The sequence below is a fragment of the Tyto alba genome, unplaced genomic scaffold, assembly GCF_018691265.1.
Source record: "Tyto alba isolate M040663 unplaced genomic scaffold, T.alba_DEE_v4.0 Super-Scaffold_29, whole genome shotgun sequence".
Classification (NCBI taxonomy): domain Eukaryota; kingdom Metazoa; phylum Chordata; class Aves; order Strigiformes; family Tytonidae; genus Tyto; species Tyto alba.
The window spans coordinates 3,019,099-3,028,539 of NW_024881303.1; the positions used below are offsets into that span (position 1 = coordinate 3,019,099).

General features: G+C 36.1%; 1 protein-coding gene across 1 annotated transcript in view; it reads left to right on the forward strand.

Annotated features, from left to right (window-relative positions):
- Positions 1-9,302, forward strand: part of KLHDC1 (kelch domain containing 1) — a 32,279-nt gene extending 22,977 nt beyond the window's left edge. The window contains 6 exon segments of the mRNA XM_033003004.2: positions 2,332-2,444; positions 3,186-3,258; positions 7,508-7,592; positions 7,928-7,980; positions 8,297-8,384; positions 8,386-9,302. Coding sequence (XP_032858895.2) covers positions 2,332-2,444; positions 3,186-3,258; positions 7,508-7,592; positions 7,928-7,980; positions 8,297-8,384; positions 8,386-8,472 — 499 coding nt within the window. The 3' untranslated portion in view covers positions 8,473-9,302.
- Positions 9,303-9,441: the final 139 nt, after the last annotated feature.

Consider the following 9,441-nt stretch of genomic DNA (forward strand, 5'->3'; position numbering starts at 1 on the left):
CTAGTGTCATTCCAGTATTTTAAAGGTAGGGAAATTCCTTCAGACTTGTTTGCTGTCAGGGTGACTATTTTCTCCTCTGGGTGTTTCTTGCAAGGAACCTTTCTTTCTTATGCTATAGCTTCAAATTCCTTTCTACTGAAATTTCTGATCCAATGCTGAACTAAAAATTGGTCAGGATACAACCTTTCTGATGTAGATAACAGACTGCTCAGCCATTCTGCAGCTGCAGAGAGATTGTCTTTGCCAGGGGAATTATCACCAAATGGGACTCAAGGTTTTAATACAGATTTAAAAGTTTGGCGGTCTGAATGCTGCTGACCAAGGCAAGTTGACTGTAGGTGTCTGAAGTTCTCTTGTTCCCAGTCAATCTCTGAGTGAGGAGGACTTGGTTTGTACAGTCCTACATTTAAATTCACTTAATCGACATCTCCTAAAAGAAAAATTCCAAATGCAATGATGATTTTATTTAAAACCCCATGTTGTCTCATTAACCAGTCGTATTAAATATTTCTTCCTACTCCTACTCGACTCCATGCAGGTTTCTTAAGGAATTGCATACTATTAATCTATCAATCCATGTCTATCTTCCAGCATGAGATTGCAATATTTATTTTAGTTGCCACTATCCAGAAGTTACCTTGCCTTCCCTGAGCTCCACTGATCTGTTATTCAAAATGGTCAATATTACGTTATTTCTCTTACTGTGATAATTTTTTGCATCAGTACCTTGAAAAATTGACATGTTATCGCTCATCAGTATCTGGTATATATTTTTCCAAACATCAAAGCCTGTTGTATCTCAGCACAGTCTGCCCCTTTGCCAATTTTAGAAGCATCTTATACAAGAGTTGTTCAAAGCAGGCATTCAAACATTGTGACTTGGCTTCAACTTCAGTGCCAAATTTAGTAGGACAGTTTTGCAATCACTGTTTAATTAGCTATGATTCTTCAGTCTTTGCTTCCAGATGGAGAACTGCTTAGCAGTCACCAGCAGTGAAATTCCTCTGACTGAACTGCAGATGCCTGTATTACTCACTCTAGGCATCCTCTGTGCTCAGTTAAGAGAAATGGGCACGAGCCAACTGCTGCTAAGGTAGATATCTAAAATAAATCACAAGTTGTGCTTTCCAAGGACCCCGTTTCTCTTCGTTGATTATAAAGGAAATACAGATGGGTGCACCGTTGATATTGTAGATGAGCACGCATCTGTGTATATTACATTCGCCTCAGTTTAGCAAAGTGCAGTAAAAAGAAGGTAGCTGGTTCTTCGTGATATAGTCTACCTGGATTGAACATTCCTTTCTTACCTGTTCTGGACAGTCTCCGACTAAGATTCTGACCCCACAGGATGGTTTACAGGTGTTTGCACATGTTTTTTCCATCCTTTTTCCAAAATGAGGACATACTGCGTATGTAGTGGCCTAGATTCTTTGTGTCTACCTTAGGTACTTTACAACAGAAGTTGTCTCTTGCTTAGTATAGAGCAAGATACTAGGTGGGCTGATGCCCTCTGGAGGTCCTTGCTCTTCTCTGCTGACTCTGTTGAGATCCTGCTCAGACAAGTGTACGCCTCGGTGCCTAAACTAAGATGATGTGAGTTCAGGCCACCTGCCATAGGTAATCCCTTACGTTCAGGTTCTTTACTGTTCAGATTCTCAAGCATACCTAGCTGTGCAGCTAAAATGAAATCGGTATCAAATCTGTATTTTTGTAACATGAGCAGATTTTTGGAATAATAAACCTACATCTGTTTTGTATTTAGGAATGCCACTTCTTATGAAAATTTACCTCAAAGTTTCGGTGGCCCAACATTGTGTTAAAAGGCACAATGGTTGAAGAGGTAGTAGCTTTTGGATAAAAGATAAAGCTACAGTCCTTGTATCATTTAAGGTAACTTTCCTAGGAGTGGAGAGACTGTAGACCCTCAGGATTCATTAAATTTTATCTCAAATAACTTGAGTCTGTTTACCTACACATGCTGTGCGCTTTATTTGAATTTATAGTCCTTTCTTTGCTGTCCTAAGTGCCTTCAGTTATATGATAAGTAGTGGCTTTAGTGATCTTAAGAAAACAAACAAACAAACAATCAGTGCTTTTGTCCTTATATTTGATATTTACATAACTGGTTGTTCAGAGAACAGTTACTACAAGAAATTACTTTGTTTAGATTTGAACACCACTCGAGTAAATTCAGATTGTATAAGTGCAGCTTTTTCACTGGGAAGATATCCAAGCTTGTTCTAGGACAAACTAAATTAACTACTAAACTTTCTGGCAGGTTAATTTTCAGCATTCTTTGAAAATTTGTTTTTGTTTATTTGTTTCACCAAGAATTAATATCAGTGGAGAGAAACCAAAAGATCGATCCTGGCACACGCTGACTCCGATAGGAGATGACAGACTTTTTCTTTTTGGTGGACTAAGTTCTGATAATGTTCCTTTAAGTAAGTAATTTAGAGATTATCATTTTATTGTACATGTTAGTACTAACCTCGTGTAGTGTGCACATTTGTTGTCTTTCTTAAACTAGTTAGATCTAAATCTTGTTACAGAATTTTCATGGTGCTTGAGTATTTCTCTAGCTATCTTATCATTTTTATGGAAATACAGGAGCACATTGTGTAGTACAATGAGAAAGTATGATAATAAATCTTTCATCAAACTATCATCTAAGAGAATAAAGGCAAGACTCATATTTTGATATGAACGAGGGATAACTTTTGATATCATTAGCAATTGCAGGAAGAAGATACAAATAATAATGTCAACAGTAATGTAGATTTTGGGATGAATAACATATCACAGCTACAAAACATTAAATAGAAAGTAGGATAGTCTTATACTGAATTCCTTTTCTAGAAAAGACAACTTCTTTTCATGAAAAAAATGTAAAATTAGTGAAAATAGTTTTGGGTGTTACAGATATTTCACTGGGAGAGGGCGATTTTCTCAATGTAACCAAAAGAAAAAAGGTGTATTTTAATTCCATATTTCAATGCAGTGAGCTTTTTGTGGTTGAATGGTTAAGTTAAATTACAAAGACTAAAAAGATGCAAGTTAACCTAGTTTTGCTGTTACTGTTACCTTAATGTAATGTGCTCTTAGAACACAGAGCTTTTTGTATCAATAAAAAAGGTAATACTTTGTCCCAAGAAAAAGTACTAATGCATGTTCTTGTATTGTAGGTGATGGCTGGATTCACAGCATTACAACAAATGGATGGAAACAACTTACCCATTTGCCTAAGAGTAGGCCTAGGTATATAAAAATAGATAATGTTTGCTGAAACTTATGCATTTTTAAAAATTAAGTAATTTTAAATTATTGAACAGTATTTTTACATTATAAGAATATTTTCGAAAATAATATTTTAGAAAATTAATGCAGTATGGTTGAATACTTTACTAACTTATGTTCCTTCATACCTGATACAGCATTATTACTTTCTATATTTGTTATAGTTGATGCTTACTTACATTAAAAGATTTTTTTGTGATGAAAGATCTGGATGTCCAGCTAACCTGGTGTTCTATAGCCAAATTATTTTTATATAAGAAAATGCGTGTAACATATAACTTTTGACGAATTAATAACCTATGAGAGTAATAAAAGTTGTTTAATGTTGATACATTATTAGAAACATGGGGGAGACAACCAGTGAAATGTTGATGCACCTTTCAGGGTTGAAAAATATTATAAAATACCTTGTTTGGTTGTTTTTTTTTCCCTACGGAGAAGCAGCTAATTATGATGACAGTTTTGCAAACCTGAATTTAGTACTAAACAGCACGGTAAATGTCTGTGGAATTTTGTTATTTCAAGGACTTAACTGCCAACCAAAAAGGACCTAGTTCTAGAATGGATGTTGTTCGTGCTGGCAACAATAGTGTCTCTTCCAGACTCTGTTCCCCTTCCCTCTCTAGTTTAAGACTGCGAAAAAAGACAGATTCTTTCTGACTAAAGAAAGCACGTTGCATGTTCTGAACCAGCAGCTGCCATTGAAAACAGGTGCTTGCTGTATCAGACCACAGACTTTTTTTTTTTTTTTAACACAGTGTTTGAAGCATTCTCCGTAGTTAGAATGTAAATAGTATTGAATTGATTTGCTGTAGATAGTAAATACGCAGATTTTAGTGGAATTCATTCTATACGTTCACCCAGGTACTCTCAGCACAATTTTATATCATTCTTTTAGCACAGTGTGCAATTCTGATCTGGCATTTGTATGCTTCCTGCCTTAAATTCTGTTTTTTATTACTGAAATATCTTTACCTCAATTAATTTTCTTCCTTTTTTATCCTATTCTAGGGTGTCTTTTAAATATAACAGCACTGTTAGACCAAGTTTTCTGCTTTCTTATATTTCAAACTCTTTCAAGCCCAAATAAACTTACACCTTAGCTTCATAGAGTATTTTCCATCTGTTTACGATTACTGAACTGCTATATGAAGGGACTGATGACTGCCTTAAATAACAAAACACATCATTAGCAGTCAGTGATCATGTCTGTCTTTGTGTTCAGTTCTTTACATGGATGGTCTCATAAAAGTTAACTGCTGAATTGGACTGCTTCACCTTGTGTAATTGTTTTTACTGGTGCATCATGAAAAAGGATCAGGAAGGGACAGAATGTGCTTTTTCAACAGGCAGCAGCCTAGGGAGCTGCAGCTCAGTCTGTACTCTGCAATTAAACTGGAATAACACCTCAGGTGGTGGTGGGGCTGGATGTTAGGAGCCTGTGACTCTTGAGCCCCAAGAGGTTTTCAGGCAATTCAAGGGCAGATCCCGTATTGGGCTACAAAGCAGAACTGTCGCTGGGCTGTGCTGGCGGAGAGGCTGTTGAACAAGCCACCACCTTCCGTGCTGCAGCGGAAGCGCCCGAGAGCGTTGATGAGGGTGACACTGCTAAATTTGCTGGGGACTGTACTGCACACGCAGCACAGACCCTCCTGAGAGAACAGAGCTTCTGGGTCACACGCTGACAAGAGTCTCAGAGCTTCCTCAAGTCCAAACGTGTCCTGTGGTTCTCTACCATCTGAAGACTGTGGAATGCAGTTTGTAGGCTGAGGACAGTTGCCCTTCATTGACTTAATTCTTCACTGAAGTAATTTACCTTCCCCCCCCTTTTTTTTTTGTTTTTTAATAAAAAAATACTTCAGTAACCTTTTTCAGGAAGTCCTGGAAACATGGATCAAAGCAGCCATAGCAAAAGCCTGTCTGTATATTGAACTAGTCTGAATGTGAAGTACTTACTTGTGCCATAATTGTATCCCTGTTCTTACCCAGGATTACTGCAGGATCTCTGCAGCTGAAAAAGGTTTAAGTCAGTTCTGTTGCTCATATGACCTTACAGCAGGACTTAAAATGCACTGGCAATAATATATATGTGTACTTCTTTTTTAATATATTTTTATTATTTTATAATAATACATGGTATATCACTCATGCATTACTGTATTTTCCTGATGCTTCTGCAAAATCGATTCCCTCCTTAAATTTGGTAAAGAGTAACTTCCTTCAACATTCATTTTAGTAATTTCTAAAAAAATTGTCTCCCAGGTTATAGATCTGTGATTCTGTATTGGTAGAAAATATTTTCCTTCTTTCTGTCCACCAGTTGTACTTCAGCTAACATTTTGCATGCCAGGTTAAAATACAGAACAAATTGTATGCTTAACTTATAGATTCCCAGTGTTTTCATTACAATGTAATTCTGTTATTCTAGTTAGAATAATTTAAATAACATGCTTTATTAGAATGTTTAGGTGATAAGTTAGAGCAGCCGTGAGAGGACATAAACTCTGTCAGTCTGTAGAAAAAGCATCAGGTTGCGAGCTAGGATGTCAACAAAGTCAAGGCAGGAAAGGCTTCCCAGTGTTCTTCGGTGATGAAGTCCAGGCCAGAGTTTTCCTAATGCAGATAAGGCAGACACAGATCTATCTACAGGTATGAGGAGGAGAAAAGGTGGGATACAGTTTAGCCTAAGGAGAATGGTGAATAATTACTGATACTGAATGGAGTAAGAAAGTGAGAACATTTACTTTTGCATGAAAGTTCTAGTGGTGCGTATTATTTTGGTTAAGTAGACTTAAAGGGCCAGAGCTCTGTGGTGATAATCATCTTGTGATACTTCAGTGGTGATACACCAGTAGAAAAATTACAGATTTTGATCTGCTAATAATAAGTGAATCTAGCAAGGTGTAGCTGCTGAAGTAGCAGAATCTTTGTTAAAGCAAGATTTTAAAGCACGTCAGGTTTTGGTTTGGTTTGGGTTTTTTTATACCATGTGCTTTTTTATGCACGACACAAAACTTACTTGTGGGCGTGATATAAGTAATTGACACACGGAAAATGATCCCCGGGAATCTCTGGGGGAAGTGTAAAACTGAAACAGGGTAACTTGTGTTCTGAAGCTCTCATCCTAGTGTTCAGGGATAAGAGTCAGCACTGAAAACCCCACAGTCTTAAAGCCATTAGAATTTACCGATTAAAGAAATAGTGGAAAATTAAAAAAAAAAAGGAAAAGAAAAACTGTTCTTGGCAAAAGCTTATTTTGTATAGTTATTTTGTTCTCTAAAAATTTTCCACTTGTAGTGTTTTGTTGAAGTAGTGATAAATAAGACAAAGTATATATAACTAGACTTACATAACTAGAGTACAGAAGAGTCAAATGATGACAAAAATACACTGTTCTGTATGAAATGTAATCATTCAGCAAAATGATCTATCATTAGATGGATAGTTACATTGCTCTCTCCTTTTATATTGTTAACGAAATTAGTAATATCACATTTTAAGGTATTATTTTTTACTTCTGAAGACTTTTGAAATAATGTCTTTGTCTTGGTTTCCTGAGAAGTAAGGGTTACACTGCAGTGCTCTGTGCATGTATGGGTGCCTCTCCTGCCCGTGTACATTTTGAATCAATTGACCCATTTCAGTAATATTTAATAAAGAAAGTAGGAAGCTCAGAGATAGAAAGTCCCAACATACTCTGTGCAAATAAATGGCCAAACAGAAAAGAGAGACTCTCATAATAGCTTCGCTCAAGCGAGCGCTCGGTGCTTGCTCTCCATTCTTCCGTAAGAACAGAAGCTCTGCCTTGAGATGCAGGTTGATAAAAACAGGCTTTATTGCTTCTGCAGCTCACAGAGCAACTTGCAAGATACACTACTTAAAACTGTAAAATTCTTCTTGGTAAGCAGTGAGGCCAGTAAGATTTTGAGGCTCTGTGTGCATAAGTAGTGGAATCACAGGATTAGAGAAGTGACCTTTCCATTTTAGTTAAAAGGAACTTGCATCCTTATAGCAAAAGAGTCTTTTGAAAAGAAACTTGAATATGAAGAATGGAGGAGAGTCTCTGTGAGGTGAAGAGGTTAATATGCAAGTACTTACTGCTTCTCTGAAACCCTTAAAACATTTAGTTTTTAGATTTGTTTTGCTGATATCACACAACTGTTGCTTGTTGTTACTTTGTCACTAATTCTGTTCATAACTTTACTTCTAGATTGTGGCATACAGCTTGCCTTGGAAAAGAAGGAGAAGTGATGGTGTTTGGTGGAAGCAAAGATGACTTGCATTTCATGGACACAGTAAGTAAACTGAATAATGAAACTATCACTACGATAATTAAATTGAAATAAAATGAAGTTAATACAATTGGTAATATTATTGAGTTAATTCATATCATATGGTGTTGTGAGATGTGACCTTAGGTATTCTTGAAAAGTAATTTAGGAGGGGGTTTTCCTGCTGTTAGACTCATAAAAATGAATTTGTTATTCAGATTCTTTATGAATAATTATTTAGGTATTTCAGTTTTAAATTATGCAGTGCGGTAATAAATGTTACATTAATCTAGAAAATAGCAATATTTCTGAGAAAAGCTGTTTGTCACTTTAATGGTTCTTTTTTTTTTGTTGATTAGGGTCACTGCAGTGACTTGTTGATATTTCAGACGCAGCCTTATTCACTCCTCAGGTGAGTTGAAGTTATTGGCACAGAGAGTCCAGTGTAAATCGTTATGGCACTATGCTTTTACACATGGGTTTTAGCCATGTACTCTGACACAGGCTGGTAAAATATAAAATGACCTCCTCAGTAAATATTTGAAACATGCAGTATATGGCAATCCACAGCAGTTTAAACACTGGTGGTGTATAATACTCTCTCCTGCACATGCAAGCACAATGTATGTAATGAACATCACAGGCTTTTATTAAGATATCACTTTTTTGTCTTTAGATTATAGACCATTTACTTAAATTTTTTTTTTTTTTTTTTCCCCATCCTTCAGGTTGTGTCTTGACTGCATTGGTAAAAATGCAACTCTCTTAAAGAATCAAATACCATGCTTGCCATCAAAACTTTTGCAGCAAGTGCTGAAAAAAAATAACCTTCTGGGCTGCAGTTAACCACCGGCAAGAGAAAAAAGCTGAAACTGAAAGACAAAGTCAACTAAATACCACATGAACAGTGGCGACAAAACTGTTGGAACACTTTGGTTTATTTACGGTGTACAGCAAAGTCTTTTGTTAGTGAACTTTACTAATGCTACAGAACAACTGTATGTTAAGCTGAGTTTCTAAGTGAAGTTTGAGAACAAAGAAATCCTTTTTATGGAAGTCTCTTTTGTTTTCTGCATTATAGGAAACTGCTAAAACTTCATTTGTATATATTGTTAACTTCTGCTGTTGTGGTCTTAATGACAGTCCATACAACTTGTTATTTTTGAAGGTGACAGATGTTACAAAATATTTCCAGTTGGATAAAATATGGCTTATGTCTAAAATCTTACTACAGCCTTATCCACATCAGCCTTTCTTGAAAAGATAAAATTAGTTCAACACAGTATCTTTGGAAGATTCACACTTGTTCAGTTTTGAAAAAGGTAACTAATTTGCTGACACCACCAAATCTTCATTGTTTCATTCCACGAGACTCTGTCATCTGACCATCAAGTCAAATGATGGCGTCAGACTTCTTACCCGAAGTAGGAAAATCAATAAGCTAACCGTGAAACTTGAATTAAAAAGCTGCAGGGAGCAGCATTACCCTTTGTATAGGAAAGCTTACATGCAGTTCACAATATGGTTTTACTACGTTTCTGTAATCAATGAGTCCTTTTTGAAATAGGTTGTATATTGTATTTTGGATGTGTAAAGTTTATATTTAATTCTTGTTTAAAAAAATGCTTATTTATTGTTTAAAAAGAGCGTATGTAGTACTTGCTATTTTTCTGTTTCGAATATTTAGTTAACAGGAGCACAGTCATTAAAATTTTATAGAGAGTTGAATCGAGATCGGTTTTGACTAGTTTCTTGACATTCTTGCCGTTTGCCAAACTTAATCGGGAGAGGAGGCTTTGGAGCAAAGTTATATCATAAAGGCAAGTTTTTGGTGACTGGGTGTTGTAGCAGAGCCGTAATTTTAGGCGTGTTA